This window comes from Egretta garzetta, unplaced genomic scaffold (genome assembly GCF_000687185.1).
Source record: "Egretta garzetta isolate BGI_Z169 unplaced genomic scaffold, ASM68718v1 scaffold546, whole genome shotgun sequence".
Classification (NCBI taxonomy): Eukaryota; Metazoa; Chordata; class Aves; order Pelecaniformes; family Ardeidae; genus Egretta; species Egretta garzetta.
In genome coordinates, this window is record NW_009259986.1 from 311,190 (window position 1) to 330,717 (window position 19,528).

The following is a 19,528-nucleotide window of genomic DNA, read 5'->3' on the forward strand; positions in this document are numbered from 1 at the left end:
ATATCCCAGGGGGATAACACATGCTGCTTTTGGTGAATGGCTGTTGTCCTTTGAGCAGGGGGTAACACTGCAGTTTTTCTGAAATCAGGACTAGCGTCCAATGACTTGCTTTTGGCCACTTCTTAACAGAAACCTTAAAACAGAAATATTGAAATTTTGCAGCATAGCTGAGTTCTCATAAACAGTGCAGTGCTTTCTACTTGAGGAACACTTTTGTAACTTGTAATGGGCTAGATTTTACACAACGTGTTCTATACCTATGCATACTGATAGAAAAGGGATAACACTTGTCTTTGGTCTGTCTAACAAAATGATGGACTGACTTCCCCGGACAGAAGGGCTTCTGTTTCTCCTGTTCTTTGAATATGATCTACCTGGGCTATCGAGGACCAGCATCAATGCAAATTCTGCAAAACCAGCTCCATCTGCACAGACTACAACCCACTCTGTTATTGCCTACATTTCTGACACTGTCGTCTGAATGACTTCCTTCTTGTTTCTGCAGTTATTTTGAAATAATTATATTTTAGGTAAACACAAATATGTGAATGATACAGATTTCTCTCCTGGTAGGTAAATCAGTTAGAAATACATGCATATAGGCACTAATACTCCAGAAAAAAAAATCAAGAAAACCTCCCAACCTTTGACTATCTTTGAAAAGTACTGCAGGTTGACAGTTTGAAAAAAAAAAAGCTGTATTAAACTTTAGTTTGGGTGTAGGGCAGGTAGTGTTTTGTGTGGTTACATGACACCAGAGACAGCTAAAGCTAACTAACAATAAAATGGCATCTTGTGGAATAAAACAGCACAGTGAGTTTACAGAAACTCCCTTCATCTATTTTTTCAGATGGAAATATTCTCAGATATGAGGGGTGATCTCTCTGGGGAAAACAGCCTGTAAAGCACAAAAAAAAAGAAAAAAAATCCATCTAGATTTTTGTTGTTCTTTTTCCTATGCTCATCTCTCTCTCCTCGGTCTTCAGTGCAAATTCTCTCTTCTTCTACATGGAAACCATTTACTTTGAGACAAAGAGTTTGAGGGAAGTTTTGTTTGGGCTGAGCTCTGTGCAGGGGACAGCAGCTGGCTGGGCGATGCAGGATTCCTGCCTTCCATTGCTTCAACCTCCTCTGTTCTCTGCCAAACACAAAACCCTTGGTACCAAGCACATATATAAAAATGCAAGTACCAGTATACATCTTCTTGATGCGCGCCTTTTGCTGATGCCACTGCCGTATGACCAAAACATAGAGTCATGCCCTGTGCCCTCCATATCTTAACCTGTTAGACATAGTTGAGATAATTTTTTTCACATACACATTTCCTTCTACTCCAGTGATTCCGAGCACACAGGACAGGTAACAGATACTTAACTCCCAACTCAGATAATGTTATTCTACATCAAAGATGGTCGTGTATAGTTTGGCAGGAGTTTAAAATGTTTATGGCACATGAAGGCCTTGAGCATTTTGCCCCAGGAATAGGAACTCATGCAGAGACAGATACCAAAATATATTCTACTGGAAAGATAATACATTTTTCAATGTGCCAACTGCCTACTTCAGAATTTCAGTAACAGATTCATTTATAGGGCTTGTGATACTGCTTTGTGACAATAACAACTGCTCTTACAGCATACACTTGAAGAGAATGAAGAGCCTAAGTGATATTTTGAGGATCTGAGTGTGTACACATGATGAATTTAGGTTTCATTTGATAAATTGAATCATGTGTTTATGCCTCATAACTGTCTTCTCTTACAAGCTTGTATCATATCACTTATGCTAGAGTCTAACAAGTGTATAGAGGGATTGTTAACAACCATCGGTACCTGAACAATGTCACAGAAATACAGAAAACTGACCCAGTATGCGTGTGCTTCTGCAGATGTAGTAGAAATCTAAGAAATAAGGTGGGAAGCTAGAATGACAAGTTCTGAATAAGGGTATAAGGTGTAATAGGTATCCTAGAAACTCGGTAGGAGTAATGTAACACTGGAATACTAAGGTTCATAAAAAAGAGAGGAGAGGAGGAATAAAACTGAATGTTAAATATAGTTTAAAATCAAGTCAAGTAAACCAAATATATTCATGAATAATATAGAACTTTATGGTTTGAAACTCCAAGCATGACTCTGAAAAAGTAAATTTCAGGATTATACACTCAGCTAATTCACAGTAATAATGGTGACATGCCAAAAGAAATTAGGAAGACTGTGTTATCAGGTAATGCAATAAGAATAGAAGATATCAGTGACTTCCGTGCAGACATAAAATATATCCTTGGTCAGCGTTAATGGCTGTTCTATGGAATACCTATGAGGAGAAGCCCAAAGTAAATGAGCTCTTGAGTTGGTCCTGAACACTGTCTATGGTTAGGCTTAAATGTTTTTATTCTTCAAGTAGTGTCTGGACTATGGCTGGCATTAACATCTCTGCAGAAACAATAAAAGCCCCCAAAAGCTGCTATGGTAGTGTTTAATTTTAAAAAGAGGAAACTATAAAAACTTGAGGAAGCTTATTAAAAAGAAATGAGAAGGGCAACCAAAAGGAAACAGACTGCTAATAACAAGAATCAATCATGTTCTGAAACATGGAGATTCTCTAATTATCTATATTTTATTAGTGAAGTTTAATTTGATTTTGAGTCTGGTGTTCAGCAAAGTGAGCACAGGGTTGTTGGGAAAGAGAAAACTGGGCCCATGGCTCTTGGGTTCTGATTTTCATTCTGATGCAAATTGTATGATTATTTGATTTTTCAATCAAGTTTTTAAAAACATCCATCCTGATGTCAACATGTTATCCATGTCAACAACATGATGCTGTGTAGTCATACTTAAGTGAGCTGTCTGGGGTACCAGAGATAAGAGTGCTAATATATCTGTCTTCTAGCTCTAATTTTAATAGCCTTATTCCTTCTAAAAATAGAGTCGAAGACACAGTTCTGTGGAATAAATGCAAAGAGGAAGTTTCATTACAGCTCAGTTGCACTAGACAAATTATTCTGTTTTATTATTATTAGTTCTGTTTCTGCCTGTAGGTCAAAAAGGGGGCATTTCATTCTATCAGAAGGACCAAAAAAGGGGGAAAAGATGAAGTTATTATTGAAATCATAATGGGACCTGGGGACACGATTGAGTTTTAAGTTTTAAAAATGGTGATTTACTTTGATAATCTCCTGATCTGAAGTTAATTATTGGAATTTCATTATGCCTCAGTAGGCAGCAAATTGTAACAGCTCCAGAGTTTACATCAACACAACATGTGAGGAAAGTTTGGTGTTTAAAAAAAAAGTGCGTGGAATTCTCTTTCACATTGGACTTTATTTTGTCATTCTTCTATTGCAATATCTTTGACTCTGGAAGTAGCTGAACCAAAAAATGCGCTAGGATTTTTGCAGAGTATAGAGCTAGGATAGATGGGTAACATTTGGCAGAATCTGAGCTTTAGAAAGGATTAGGTCAAATCCATCTTTTTTCTCTTTCCTAATAATCTGTCAAAAAAAAGTTACACAGGTCTTTTTGATGCTGTTGTGTTGGCCCGTGTTGAGCAGCAGTAAGCCTTGTAGGCTGTTTTGCAGTAGTACAGAACATTGGTGTATCATAAATATAATTTTATTTACATTTGTATGAAGTATTGGCATATATATGTCATTCTTTTCAATTAATTTTGCATATAAAGAAATCTAATATATAAGCAATAGCTCTTCAAAGACAAAAAGTTTGCTTGCATATTAGGAAGAATAGAAATGGTAAAATGTGAATAGGATCAGCAACTACTCACCGTCACTGTTCGAATATCTTGTTTAATTCTAGAGCAGTTGCTTTTATAAAGAGTCAAATTTGTTGAAATGATGAAATTGTTATGGAATTGCTGAGATAATAATAGCTGAGAAAGTCATACTGTAGATGTGCTAATAACAAGAAAAAATGCATAAGAATATACTAAGTGCTCTACTGAAGAAGTGTTATTTTATGTTGTGTTGCTACATCTCCAAACTTCCACTTTAACCATCAGATATCTGCAGAGATTCTAGGCGTACACACAGAACTGGTTATATAATGAGGCAATCTTGGGACTGGAAATTAATTACCAGCATACATGAGCCACCTCTTTTGCATGCTAAGAACTAGTAGGAAGGGACAGTGAGTTTTCAATGACCAGGGCCAGGTGGCTTAAATTCTGCCTAAGTTACTCTCTTGAATATATCCAAGAACTGTACCACAGCCAGTAGTCACAGATGGAGGTAAGACACAAGACCCATTAGGATCAATGGCAAGGGCGTAGTGGCTCCAGAACTATCCCCTATTCAGTTAGGCTATTTTAAACGTTTATCCCCATAAGGTAGCTAAGGGAACTATTGCACTGGAAGCAAGGTAACTGTGGTGCTGTGCAGCATGAGCTATAGAAGAACAAGTGAATGAATGCCTGTGAAGCAGTACTGTGTAAGATCTGTGCTGCTTCTGATACTTGAGCTGGCTTGGTTAAAGCTACCTGTGGCATCTCTGCAGTAGACTGCAAACAGCCTGTTGGAAAAAAGCAGAAGGCAGGGGAAAAGGACCACCAGGAAGGGGTGGGCAGGAGTGTGAGTAAGCCTGCATAAATTTGAATCTATGTTCAGTGACCACGTGGTCCTACAGCAGTCTTGGATACTTTCATCCTCAGCTCCAGATGCAGCACATCCCACTGCAGGAACTGCCTACTCTGCAGAAGTCTGTGTTGGTCCAGTTATTTCACAGTGCACACAACTTAGACAACATGGCCTACAGAACTGGATGTGAAAGGAAACGTGTACTGCCCAGGACTTCTGCTCAGTGATGTCTAGAATCACAGTGACTCATTCATTCTCTGTGAATGTCTGGATGTTCTAAAACAATCAGTGGAGCACATCATGACACACTTTTTAGTGAGTTGCAACCCATGACCTTTCAGTATTTTGGGGTGTTAACAATTTCTAGTGGAAAATCATCTGATATGATCCCATCATCTCAGTTCCCTCAGTAACTTTATCCTAACTTGTAGCTTTTTTTTTTTTTTTTAAATTTTTAAATGAACATGAATGTGTAAGGATGAGTTTACTGGGTCAAAACTAAAACAGAGCATCCTGTCACTGGCTGAACTCTTACAGAAGGCAAATGGGAGCCAAAGTTTTAAAAAATGTCCACCCAGCAGATCTGTGCCCTGGAATAGGACATTGCTTGGGATTCACTTTGACCCTCACTTTTCCTCTTGACTCTGCAGAAGTGTTCTGCAGAGGTAGCTGGGAAATGGTTAAAGGTACTGATCACATCAGGTGGGATTTGGTATAAAAGCGAAAGGAATAGAAGCGTGAATAGGGAAGGAGGGACAGACTGCTCTTCTGCTTGTTTTACATGGTGCTCCTTGGTACTACAGAGAGCTCACCTAAACACAGCCATGGCATTGTTCACTGTGATTCCCCCAAGGGGAGATTTTGATTTGTCTTTGGGGGCAGGCGAGCTTGGAACATGTGGTGGTGTGGAAATTGTGATTTCTTCGGGGGATTTTCAGGCAAGAAATAGATCAGAGAAATAGATCGCTTCTGAGCACCAGCGTCTCACAATGCTAAACCAAGGGAAACATTTCCAATATATTCGTATCTTACCATTGCACTTCAGTCAGTGTGGAGCTGAGCTGCTATTTACTCACTCTGGAAATGCACCCTTTGGATTCCCAAGGAACTGTATTCACCTTTCTTTCCAGTTTCCTAGCATAAATTTAGGAACTTTCAAGGTAGTAACTACTACATCTCCATGGATGTTTTTGTCAGAAAAATGAAAAAAATCTTACTCAGAGCATCCTAGTAACTGCTCCACTAACAGCACAATCAGCTGCAGCAATAACAGTTACATTCTCAGCATCAACTACAAACCTTTTATCTTTCTGCAAACCTCAGGCTCGATGAGAATCTTAAGCTAAACCCAAATTGACAACTGAAGAAATCTTTGCCTGGTATAAAGATGGTATCACTGGCTTTACACTACCTCCTCCATTATTAGTGGGAAGTAACAGTTGGGAACAAGATACATCACTGGCAGGAGGACAGTGCACAGATTTCCTCCTGTCTTCACCCATCCTCAGAGAAGAGAGGTAGAAGAGTTGCTAAGAATCTAATTTTCTCTTTCATTTTTAGCTTCATGAAACGGAAATGCATCTGGCTGAGAATGCCACCTAAAATTTGCAATTGGTCGGGCCAACAGAAAAGCATTATTATGAACTTGTCCACAGCGCAGGCAAAAAGTATAACAATGTTTCCCAATCTTTGCACTTGACAATGAGAACTAACATTTAAGAAGATGCATTGAACCTTATCAAATCTTAACTAACATGACCAGGAAGTGCTGCCGTTCTGCCAAGTCAATTCAGGCAAGATGCATAACGTGATTTGCATATAGAGAAAGGAGTTTTGTGAGTAATTTCAGTCCATTGCTAAAAGGAATAAGAGATCTGAAGTACAAAGCGATCTGTTTTTCTGAATGAAAAATCAGGAATTTACTGGCTTTCTAAAGCATGGGGTAAGTTATCTCTCCAGTACAGCAAATGTGAAAATGATCATAAAGAAAGGAACGTTTCCTAGGGGAGACTCACAGCACCTCCTGAGAAAGATGGTCCATCAAAGCTTTCCTGTTGGAAATCTGACAACTACATCCCCCCCTTGACTCTGTGGAGACTACAGCTGTCCTATTCCATTATTGTCAAGAGCACACGGGTAAAGTTTTTCTCTGTCCTGTTTTCTTTCACAGTCACAAAGGCTTGTTTTGTGGCAAGTAATCAGAAAAAAATCAAACACTTTGACACCATGTTCTTACCAGCCCTCTGGATATGCACAGATGGCAATGTAAATAGTCTCATTAGTTAAAATCAGGAGGAGCCAAGCAGCTCAGAGCTGTCTGTGAGAAGAGCTGTTGAAATCAGAGTCTGAAGTGATTTCTGAGGAGGAGGCAAATGCCTCTGCCAGCTGCAGAAATACAAAGAGGAGGGAAATTTGAAATCCTCTCCCTTCACACTCAATCTCTACAATTCCATATCAGTATGCATTATATGACATTGACTGAGGGACAGATACTGTTTTCACAGGTGGGGAAGCAAAACCCTGAGCAATGGCTGCTGTTACAGAATTAGTATTGAAAAATGGAGCACAGAGAGCAGCTGAAGTCAAACAGAGAGAGGAAGTGTTTGTGTGAAAGAAAGCAAGAGATTAAAACCAATGAAAGGCTGAGGGAGAAAAAACGACAGGGAGCAAAACAGTGTGTTGGGGAGAGATCTTAAAGAAGTACAGAGGAGCACAATTGATGAACTATTGAGGGCTCTGCCTCTCACCACTTAATGATTGTTATCTCTGTATTCTTATTGCAGCAGATTCTGATCTCAATCTCTCACCCCTAAACTTTTGCTCTCTTTTCTCACCTGTCCACGGCTATCGCTGTCATGGAGTAGATGCTGGCGAAGACAGCTGTGATTGGGAAGAAGTTGTGGAAGCGGCAGTAAGCCTCTCCAAAGTACCACTCATTGTGCAGCGCGTAGATGAAGTTGATGAGAGTATTGAAAGCGGCCATGGAGGCATCGGAGAAGGCCAGGTTCACCAGGAAGTAATTGGTCACAGTCCTCATGCGCTTGTGAGCCAGGATAATCCAGATGACAATGAGATTTCCAAAAACGGCCACTGCCACCACACCACCATAAGCCAGAGACCACAGGGCAATGCGCCAAGAGGGTTGCACAAACTGGTTGGAGAAGTTGGCTGCAGAGGATGCTACGGGGGGAGAAGCGTTTCCAGCTGGTGCTCCCAGTGCCTGCCCCCAGGGATCACCCGCCGCAGCAAGGCTCGTGTTCCACCTGCTGCTCATGCTCATGTTCCAGTTGGCTGTGGGGACAGAAGTCATCTGGGACATTCCTCTCCTGTCTTCCAGGAATGATGCACCTCTCCCACCTCCCTCTCCCAACCCTCCCAAAATCCTCACTAAAAGATGAGAAGAGGAAAGAAAGAAAAAAGGAAGTAAGGCAGCACAGCAGGTACTGGGAAGGAGAGATCTGTCAGAAAAAGCTTTGGCTACGGTGTTCAAACTGTTAGAAATGCTTTACCAGCTGAGTCAGGAGAGCTACTTCTGGGTAGAACAGCATCCCATTCCTCCTCTGTACGGCCACCTCTTGCTTTTGGTTTTGCTGAAGGAGAAGGGGACTGGCAGCCAAGGCACATTTTATAGGCTTGTGAGTTCCCGGCGTCATGAAGGGAGTGGAGAGATAAGCTCCGTGGGCTGGTAAGATAACACCTCTTTCTCTCTGTTCTCCCTCCTCCCCTTTTATTTCATTCATCGCCAGCAGCAGGCACTTTCAGGAGCTGTGGAGGGCACCCCGGTGAAAATGAATTCTCATCTCATTTTTGTTGAGAGATTTGTTTTATATTGCCTTTATTTAAGTTCCATTATTGTGCTTCCTTTTAAAATAGTCTTTTTGCCCTGTCTTTGCAGGGCTAATTAGCTGGCTTAGTTGAACATCCCAGGACTGAGACTGTGTTTTATTACAGCTGTTTCCAGATTAATTTGTGAATTTATTCCAGATGAATTCAGATCTGCTTTTTTGCTGCTGTCTTTTAATTTAGTACATGCTTTCCTTTTAACCATTCTGTTAACTACAGATTTGGAATAGCAAATATCTTTCAGATAAAGGAATACATCCTGCTGCTCCCTAATTTCACTTTTCAATCTGTAATATGTAATTGATATCAAGAAACATTTATAGAATTAAAATGTGGCTCTCTTTTTCTTACAGCAGTAACTTTGGTGTCTGTAAAGCCAATTGCATATTCAGCAGACACTGATTTTTGTTGAAACACTATGCAGCCCTAAACATAGATGTCCTTAAAGATGGGTAAAATGGCAGGGGTTTGGTTTTTTGTATCTTTGAATTTACTTTTTTTTTTTAGTTCTTTTTACTTATTTGCATTTATTCCACACTTAATACTATTATTATTTTGAGCAAACAATATTTGTATATGCAGCAATTTCTATACTGGTGGAAAAGGGTAAATGAGGAAATTTAACATCTGATGTTTTCACATCCCAAAAAATCAGTTTTCTTGTTAATATGTTAACAACAGCTGGCATTGGGAATGCATGCTTTGTGCAAGGGTTGATTGCAAGGGACTTCAACTAACAAACCTTTGTTATTCAATAAGCTGCAGTCTTTAGGGAGAAAATGTGGTTTAGTGCTGATCTGCTCCATGCTTCAACAATTTAGAGCTACTACTTGTCATCAGCAGAGACTTCAGCTGTATCACAGTAGTGGGAGCTAGTCAATGCCCCTATCAGCAATGACACATTCTACATTTTTTTAAACAAAAGCTTCATAAAAAAATCAAATATTCCTGTGTGCCACTTCCTCCCTGTTGTATTTACCCCATGGAAGTAGTGTCTGCACTTCAACTGTCAGGTCTTCACTGCAGTTTTAATATGAATGACTGCAGTTGTGGCCATTTCTATATGCTTCTTGGGTCTTACCAGCTGACAGGATCCCAAGCAGCAGCCCACCCCAGGCTTAGAAACTCTGCTGAAAACCACCATTCGCTACAGTATGTCTAGAACCTACCCATGCGCTGCAGGTCCTTGTCACAGGAGAACCACTGGAGTTAATCCAACAGTTCCATTTTGAGTCCCACATCTTCCATCTGAGTCTGAAGAAGGGAATAGAAGTTCACGCGCCTTTTCCCCAAGAGGCTTTCTGCTCTGTTCTCAAGACATCCCATAGTGGAGAAGCACAGAGTCAGCAGAGACTGTAGTAGTGCTGAGCGGGTTGAACTGCCCTTTAAGTTAGCTTAAACTACAGTGAACTGTGGGATATATTTCTCTGCCTTTTGGGCTTGTACAGAGGGGACTTTGGGAAGGCAATGAAGAATAAGCAGTTGAGCAATTCGGGTGCGCTCTCCTGGTAAAATCAGTGGGGTGCTGGCCAGAGGGTTAGTAGCTAGGGCTCTTCACTCTAGAAGCTTCACTCAAGATTTTCATAGGGCTATGAGCCAGGAAGCAGAAACCCAGCCCTGTGCCCTATACCTTTCCACCTTTATGCCCAAACTAGGAACTCCAGACTGTACCCTTTTACAGAGCTGATGTGTTTTCCACATTCCCACACCAGCTGCCCAAGTCCTTGTGTCCCACATGCTTCTGTTGCTTTCATCCAGCTCTCCCAGCCTCAGCTCTATTACTCCTTCTCCTCAGTTTCAGCAGACACATACTTCTTGCATACAGTGCTGCTAGGTGTGCAGCAGAGTGCAAACCTGTAGGAACTGCACACGATATAGCACCTGAAGCAACTTTGCTGATATAGAAACATAAAGGATCTGTGTTTGAACTATTTGCTCTGCATAGTTCATGGAGTCACATTCCAGACTTGTGTGCAAATTCTGTCTCAGTGGTGAATTCCCCTAAAAAATGTGCAGCATGCGGTAGTTCTGCACCCATGCTGCAAACTATGGGCTGTATTTTGACTTTGAGAGGAGGAGCCTGATTTCTTGTTCCTCCCTAATCCTCTACAGTGCCCCCCAGGGAAATTGTTCTCCTCAATGCATTCCCAGTCACATTGTGAGAAGTTTAGTACAAGTCAACACCTCATTATGCAAGCAAAGCTATCAGTAAATCGAGTCCTTGAGACTGTACTTTAAACAAAAATCAGGAAGCTTTTTGTATTCTGTGTTTGTGAAATGTCAGCCAGACCGCCAACGCAGTACGTGAACAAAGGTGTCGGCTTTGCAGTGTAGAAATGAAATGAAAGCACCATTTATTCCTGTCCTCTTCTTCAGTGATACCCCAAGGAAACTGAGGAAATATTCCACTCCTGTAGGGAACTTTTTGTACACTGTGCTCTTCCCCATCCCCTCTTCTCCACACATGAGGACAAGAAAAACTGTGGTGTACCATTGGCATCGTTCCATAATGGACAACCTAGATTTTTCATTAGTTGCTTGCTCAGTAAGCTGGGTGTTATCTGTTGTGTTGCAGCAGGTATCCAAATCTGGCAGAAGAGGTGGCTGAGTATCTGGAGCTGTTTTGTTTTGAGAAATTGAACACCGAACAGCACAGGGCAAGTGTCCGGCAACTGGATCAGCCTCCCATGGGGAACATTTACAATTCCTTTTGGAGATGACTATAAAAATTTCTAGAATAAATTCCTCTGTGCTCTAGCTTTTGTTCTTATTGAAGCCCTAGAGGAGCAGTCCGGTACAATCAATTGGAGCAAAACCAGGTCTGCCTATATTCAAAAGACTACAGCAAAGAAATAGCTTGATCTGCCCTTTAGCACCTGTCTTGCTAGCATTTTATTTAACTAATTAAGGAAAGATGTTAGGCAGCCAGTAATTGGCTCTTGCCTAGAGAGGAAATTCACTTGGACAGTGAAGTCAGCTGTGCATCTCTGCCAAAATTTGTGTTAATGATACATGTACTGATTGAAAATTGGTCAGCTGAAGGTCATCAGCATTCAGTTTCTCAAATAAATTCCACAGCGACTTTGGTGAAAATATTTGTATGAATAAGTTCTGTGTAGGAAAACCTGCCTGACCGTGGTGAAACTTATGCAAAGGAGCAGGACAACAGACACAGAGCAGTGTTTTTTCTCAGTCTCTTGTAGAAAGATAAGGGAGTTGTAGAGGGTAACCATTCTCACATTTTCTTCTAAAACTATTACAGGTACGTGATTTCTTAGGTTAACTTTTGCTCATTCCAGCTTATGCATATTCATAGTGGGAGTGTTTAATTTTCCTCTATGTAAGACTGTACTCAATTTTAGAGTGACTGCTTTCTAGTTGTCTGCTATTTGTTGTTCTCTTTTGCCCTTCCACTGATAGCTACTTTGTGCTTGTATAGTCAGCTGTGGTTAAATTTGTGGCTATTAGCAGTTCCCCATTCCCAGCTTCACAGAAATACTCAGAGATGTGAAAGAAGTAGCCAAAGTGCGATTGTAGTTCTTCCTTCATGTTGTATAGCTTGAAACTATCTTTTCACAGTTCCACCTTTCCTACTGAGCCCAGTGTGGAAGATAAGATCTTAGCATCTTGACTACAGGTAGATTTAGAAATTATTCTATTCTTTGGTATTTGTGAGATTATGATTTCGTTTTCTACAGGTCTTCTGTTGTACTTGTGGCTTTCATCTGCAAGTCACTCTTCCACTAAATTCATGTGTGGGCTACAGGAAAGAGAACCAGAGAATATTAGCACTAGTGAACAAGCAGGGATTTGTACCAAAATAGCAGCCTGCACAGCGTATCTTTTGAGCAAGAGTGCTAAGTGCATCATTGTTAATTAAACCAGTTCTGTTTCACAAGACCTGTCCTCTGTGGTTCCTGTCTCTTGTATATAGCGCTGAGGGCATTGCTAAGTTTGCTTTTGGTTTGGGGTTTGCTTGTTTGATTAGGCTTTGCCTAATGACCTCATTCCTTGCCTCCTTTCTCCAGCCCCCAGCTGGAAGAGATGATCCTTCAGCAGCAGCTTTGGTGGTCCAGATTTTTTCTACAGGTTTGATATCGCCTCTTTGTCAGTGTTGTGGTTTAACCCAGCAGGCAGCTGAACACCACACAGCCCTTCGCACACTTCCCCCCTCCCCAGTGAGTTGGGGGAGGGAATCAGAAAAAAGTAAAACCCATGGGTTGAGGTAAAGACAGTTTCATAAAATAGCAGTGGATAATAATAATGATAATGATAACAATAAAAAATACAAAACAAGTGCTGCACAATGTAATTGCTCACCACCTGCTGACTGATGCCCAGCCAGTTCCTAAGCAGTGATTGCTGTCCCCTGGCCAATTCCCCCCAGTTTATATACTGGGCATGACTCCATATGGTCTGGAATAGCCCTTTGGCCAGTTTGGGTCAGCTGTCCTACTAGGAAGAAAATTAACTCTATCCCAGCCAAAACCAGGACATGCAGTCAGTCATGCAAAGCTTTAGCTATGGCAGGAGAATTTTTGCAATTTAAGGATGCTCAACGCTGTCCTATTTATTATGGCTACTTGTTAGCATTGTGCTGCTGTCATGACAGTCGGCCTACCTGGATTTTGAACAGCTTTCTTTTATTTGTGTAGCTTAAAACACAGCTGGAAAACTTGGTTTGAATTTGGTTTCTGATTACTGCTTATGAATACAAATGTCGTCTTCTTCAGGCGCCAACTGAAAATGCAGGATATCGGGCAACTTCACAAGCGTACGAGTAAGGATGTTGCGGCAAAGGGGTAGGCTGAAACCAGAGCTATTATATGTGGCTCTTCATCATGGCTAGAGGGGGGCAGAAAGCTGGAAACAGTCAGAACCAAAGAACTGATTAGAGACAAGTTTTCTTCTGGAATATGATGCTGAGGCACAACTTTACTGAAACTACTTTTAGAATAAAGTAAAACTGAGCAGGCCTAAGGATGAGTTACAGGAAATTAACTAACACTAAACAGAAGTGAAGATTATTCTGAATTGTAGATAACATAAATCACTTCCTTTGAGAAAACTTTTATTCTTCTTTGATGAAGAAAGAACCAGCAGGATTTCTTCAGCCACTGAGAGTTTGACCTTCTGATCCCGCTGAAAGACTAAATACACTTGGTTTCCATTGTCACCAACACAGCTTAGCCCTCTGGTTTGTAGCTGCTGCACATAGGACATGACTGAAGGCGCTGAATAGCTGGTACAGTGAGGTGCCTGTGTCAAAATGTAATTTGTGGGGCACAGTTGTTCTGTGAAAAATAATTCTTATTCATTTGCTTTCCTGGTCAGCTAGGGCTTTGAGAGGAAAATATATTATACAAAGTGCGATACTAGCAATTTTTTGGAAAAAAGTTAAGTGGATTGATTGAAGTGGTTCTTCTACCTGACAGCAGTATATCTGGAGAGGATGGAAAGGCAGAGTGAAATGGGACGTGATATAATAAACACTTTCTTGGGCTGTTGTGGTTAGTCTTCTTTCCTGCTATTATTCTTTTCCTCTTTACGTTCTTTGTTGCAGTCCCTGACACAAATTAGTGTGAAATCTTCACCGAATTAAAATGCTTTTCTTCTAACTGCTGTACATTCCTTATTTTCTCCAGTGGGAGACAAATTATTTGCAATTGTAATTCCAAGCACCTCTGCCTTTTCCTCTTTCTCCAGCTGCTCAAGTGCCTCTCTAATGTCATAAGTGAGATGAACTAGCAACTTACATGTATGTGTGCACTCATACATGTTTCCCTATATTCTTCTTTTCTTTTAAATTGCTTTACTAATTCTTCTTCCTTTTTTAAAGTTACATTTAACAACAGAATTACAAAGTCACATAAATCAGAGATGAAAAAAATGTGTTTTATTAGATCTTGCAGGTTCTGAACCTACAGTCTTGAAACTAATGGGTAGCTGCTGTTGCCACCTGAAATTCCTGTGGGCCTGTTTGTAAGTCTACTAAAGTCAATAGAAAAGACACCTACTGGCAACACAATTCCTCTGTCTCCTGCAGGGCTCTTTCCAGTGATTTGTTTCCTTCTAAACATCCAAATTAAGGGGGATTTTATTGGTGACTTTTTCTGTCTTCTGGAGTTACTGAATATATGTTATATATAATAAAATATACATACATATTCATACGTAATAAAATGTGTATTTTAAGGTCTTGAGCAAGATGAGGAGGCATGAATGGAATCATAGTAACTCAGTGCTGAGTGAGATCAGGAAATAAGATTTTCAGGTAGTTTTATCCACATTATTCATAGAGCATCGGTGATGCATCTGTGTTTCACTGTTACCTGAAAAGTAGAACAAGGAGGCTTCTTGACTTTGCTCTTTAACAGGAGAGGCTCCCAAGCTATTATCATAGGTCCACAGAGGTATTCACATCAACAGAAAAATCTACAAATTCTCCATGGCATCAGGAAGCATAAGCATAATTTCTATATGTAAAGAATGAAATCACGTGAATCTGCTGAATCAGAGTATTTGGCATCAAGCGCTATTTTTATTTCAATTGTCTACCTGTGGCGCTCTGAGTACAGTTGTAACAGGGATGGATGTATATAGGTGTCTCTAAAGTTGCCTTTTCGCTCTTGAATTTTGGTAAAGCATAAATCAATAACAATAATATCTTGAAAAAAAGCAGGAGATAAATAGAAATTTCATCAGACTTAGATAAAGCTACTTAGTAATCTAATGCTGATGTTAGAATGTCCTCTGACTGAATCAATTTGGCTTTAATAGGTATTCCTTGTGAAAATTTCAGACTTGATTTGATGAGCAGTTTCCTTATTATCTTACTATCACTGTCGTATCAAAAAATATTCAATGTTACTTGCTTCCTTCATTAAAAAAGATTTTTTTATGGATTGTTCTTCATAAGGTATTGTAGGCAATTTACAGATTTAGAATGCTATCTACAGAGTATCTAAAAGAATAGTATAATCTCATCCATTTTAGAAGACTAATTGGAATGCTTGTATGAGACCATATTCTGGCAGTATAGCTTGTTACTAGAAAAAAAGTATAAATTTACACATGATATTACTACATTCTTATGAGTTTTGTGCAAAAATTATTTTAAATTTTAAGTGCTAGAGCAGGATCAGTCAACTGAATTTTTTAATTGCTTATGTGGGAAGCATATAATAACTGAGTAGAAAAGGTCTATCTTGCAAAAAAGCTGTGTAGCAAATATAGGAGGGAGCCTTTTGGCAACGTAGCAAATTCTGCGTCTTGAAATGTACCTTTTTGCATTGGAAGTAAATAACAAAAAGGAAAACATTCTCAGCTACTGTCTCAAATGTGGGAAAACATTTGTTTTCTCTTGTTCTGCATTTTGGAATCTAAGATTTGTGCCCCGCCCACTTCAGAATCCAGTTTTTCATCTGAGATGCTTCAGTTGCAGGTGGAGAAGGGATCTGAATTTGGCTTTTTCGCATTCTAAACCACTGTCATGGCCTACATGTTGACAATGTCTTGTCATGTTTTATGTGTTTGCTTATGTGTTGGTCAGTGGAAAAGAAACAACTGCCAAAACTGAATCATAAGGATCATTGTATTCTTATGATGTTATCACAAACATTCTATTTCTAAACTATAGAGTCTCTCAAGTCAAAAGGTCTGCTAGTTAGATGGTTTTCAGCAAAAACAATAATTTAATTTATTTTTCCAAAATTCCCAAATGTGATCTGCCTATGTAGAGTTTTATGGAACCCATTATTGAAATAATCATGTCTTAAGGACTATTATGTTTCAATAAAAGTTAATCACTGTTGCCAAACGTAATTTTTTTTCATTTCCTGTCTCTTCTCCCTAATGATCAGTTTCTGTTTCTCTGCTGTGTGATCTTTCTCTTTCCTTTGGAATTGCAATGAAAGAAAAAACAGCTATGACCATATCACCAAAATTCAATTTGTGGCTTCAAGAAGTCAGTCAACCACTTGCACATTTTCTGCAATCTTTGGATCACCTTATTTCTGTTATGCTATATGTTTACAAAGAGTTCTTATTAATTTGATTTCCTATACTCATGTTGAAAGAAGATTATTTATGTAAGAACAAGAGTGCTTGGTATTTGCCTTTCATCATTCAGAATTAGAATTTTTCAGCATAAGAGGACTCATTCTCACGGTCAGCTCAAGGAATGACACTCTGAGGTTGACTGGCCAATTGTTTATTGACTGCTGAAGATCACATACTTGGTTGATGTTCAGCAAGCTGCATTACGGTCCAAAAAAATGTAAGAAAATATGACTGATTACAAACTGACTTGAAGTTTTTTAGGTCATTACGACCCCCCAAAAGCTATAATAGTAAAAACAAAAAAAGAAGATGGGTGATGAAGAGGGTAATTTTGTTAGTTTTTTTTAATGGGAAATTTTCTAAAATTACGCTAACCGTAATTTCCCTCCTCCAAGCCTTCCAGGCCACAAATATTTTTTTCTCACAAGTTTGCTGTAAATGGTTCTGTAAATTGCTACTCTGTGTCTGCCTGCTCAGTAAACTGGGGGTTTTTTGGGTTTTTTTAAAGCATTCTAGCTTTATTTGCACAGCCAAAGAAGCTCCCTGCTACACACATTTTTCTATATTGCTCAGAGTTTAAGGAAAAACAGAATAATTGCATTTTGAGGCTTTTAAAAAAAGGAAATAATCACATTTAATATCATAGAATCCTAGAATAGAATCATTTAGGTTGGAAAAGACCTTTAAGATCATCAAGTCCAACCGTTAACCTAACCCTGCCACTCCACCGCTAAACCATGTCCCTAAGCACCTGTCTACCCATCTTTTAAATAACTCAGGGATGGGGACTCAACTACTTCCCTGGGCAGCCTGTTCCAATGCCTGATAACCCTTTCAGTGAAGGAGTTTTTCCTAAAGTCGGACATAAACCTGCCCTGTGCAACTTGAGGCCATATCAACAACACCTGTGAAAGAAACAGATTAACCAGAGCAGATTAAGGAATCAAGAAGAATTGAGCATTACAAGTAAAAGTAATAATAAAACTAAAAAGTACAGTGGATTATTACAGAAGATTTACCTTCAGAAGGGGTACAGACTAAACTCTTTACAGAAGTCACTCTAAGGAAGAACGACAAGACATGCTGATGCTAGGTTAGGTGTTCATGACAGTTTCCGATCTCACGCTGATGTTGATCCAGGATTATGCTGATGTTGATCCAGAATTATGCTGATTTCTGGGGAGTTGCTCTAATTTACTGCCTAACCAAAGAGCAAAGTCAGATTTTAACTCTGCATCCAAAAGTAATGTTTTAGTTTCTGTTTTTATCTTAGCCATCATTTAAAGTACTTAAAGGTTCCCCATCAAAAATGAGTTATAGTGGAGATAATCCAGGAAGAGCAGATATAATTTAGATACAAATCAGGTCAGGATTGCTGTGGTCATCATCACTCTAGGAATAATTTTTAGTGCTGAATATATTTTCCTTGCCTTGATCATCTTATGTCATAGGATATGCTAGCTCCCTTTTGGGGGTCTGATCCATCGAACTCTTATTGTCAGTGATTTCTCTTCCTATACGCTAGATAAAAGTATTTTCTGGGCAACATTATTCTCTCATTTATGAAGTATTACTAGAGAATTAGCAGAGTTCAAGAAAGTGTTTTCTTACTAGCTCCTATGCTTCTAACATGGTAACTAATGAGAAGAAGGTTAAAAGTAACTTATAATTGGAAATTATTTTCAAAACTATTTCCTGAGTTTTTTGGTTTGGGCTTTTGTTGAAAATATTTAATTTCTCAGCTCTGTATAAGCCTTAGTTGTGCTGTGGAGAGGAGGAGAGTGAAGAGTAAGGGTGTTTCTCACCTTTTGCTTATTTTAGCACACAGTATTTTAAGTATGCTGGTAGTGCTTAATCTGGGGCTGATATGCAGTGCCACAAATTCTTCAGGTGATCTATTCTGTAAATTGTAGAGCAGGAAGCCAAGTTATACTAGTTTTGTCTTAGCATGCGATAGTGTTCCTATTGCCTTTTCTTTTAATTGAGCTGACCTATTAAATCACCTGGCTGCTACACATTTTCATGCTACACCGTCCCTGGTCAGTATTCTTGGCAACGCTTAGAACCAGCAGTTTTTGGTTTATAACATGTGGAATGAGCTATATTTACTTGAAAAAATAAGTAAGGAAATGTATATTCTTAGTTAATCTTATGCTTTTTCCTAGAGCAGTGGCAGGTGAAAGACAATCAGTTGCTTAGTGTTAAGAGCATGGAACTGGATTTGGGGAGACCTGCGTTCTATTTGGCTGTGGCACAACCCAGCTTGGAGAAATCAGTTCCTCTCTCAAGTTCAAAATTTTCATCCTCCTAATCTGCTTTGTAAAGTGCTCTGACGTTACCAGTTACATCAACAAAGTGTTGCTGTTAAGGTTGGAAACCAAGTGTCAGTAATTTTGTCCCAAGCTTTTCTGTGTATGCCACTCCTTGCAAAAAATCGGATTGCTCTTTTATATACTAAATCACAAAGTGTTTCTCCTATTTCCGGTGTCAGACAGGCTCATTTGGCAGAAAAAGAATCTTGTTGCACATGAGCTGACCTTTCTCAGTAATTCAGCATGTTCCAGAGGCATTGTGAAGACAACAGAGAGGAAGGCAATTAATTTTCTGAGGTGAAATGATTTAGACTAATTTATTTTTTGTGGATACAACATATATCACCAGATGAGTCTTGAACAAGCAGTAGCAAAAAGGGAGGAAGAGGCACAAAACCAAAAGGTAGTAACTAAACATAAATTGTAAAGAACACATCTTCTTTATTTAGACAAGGTCTATCTATTAGCATTCACATTTGGTGACTAATTATTTTGGAACTTTGTGGAAGGTACATAGATTTTTATCATTGTGTCCCTTTTTTCCTTTTTAATTAATTCTCAAGCAACAATGTGGCATATATTTTTGTCTGATTGAGACTCAGTCTCTCAGCTTATTTTATGTGAAGACAGATCTTGCGTGCTCTTTAGCTGTTCTATGCTCTGCTGTACTATACTGTACTAAACTACGTTGTACTATACAGTACTATACTAGAGCTAATAT

At 39.4% G+C, this 19,528-nt stretch overlaps 1 protein-coding gene across 1 annotated transcript in view; it reads right to left on the reverse strand.

Annotated features, from left to right (window-relative positions):
- TACR3 (tachykinin receptor 3) overlaps nt 1-8,215 on the reverse strand; it is a 37,363-nt gene extending 29,148 nt beyond the window's left edge. Inside the window, exons 1-2 of the mRNA XM_009640526.2 lie at nt 8,122-8,215; nt 7,426-7,882 (exon numbers count right to left, since the gene is read on the reverse strand). Of these exons, the coding sequence (XP_009638821.2) occupies nt 7,426-7,882; nt 8,122-8,215 (551 nt within the window). The remainder of the gene's footprint in view (nt 1-7,425; nt 7,883-8,121) is intronic.
- Nucleotides 8,216-19,528: the final 11,313 nt, after the last annotated feature.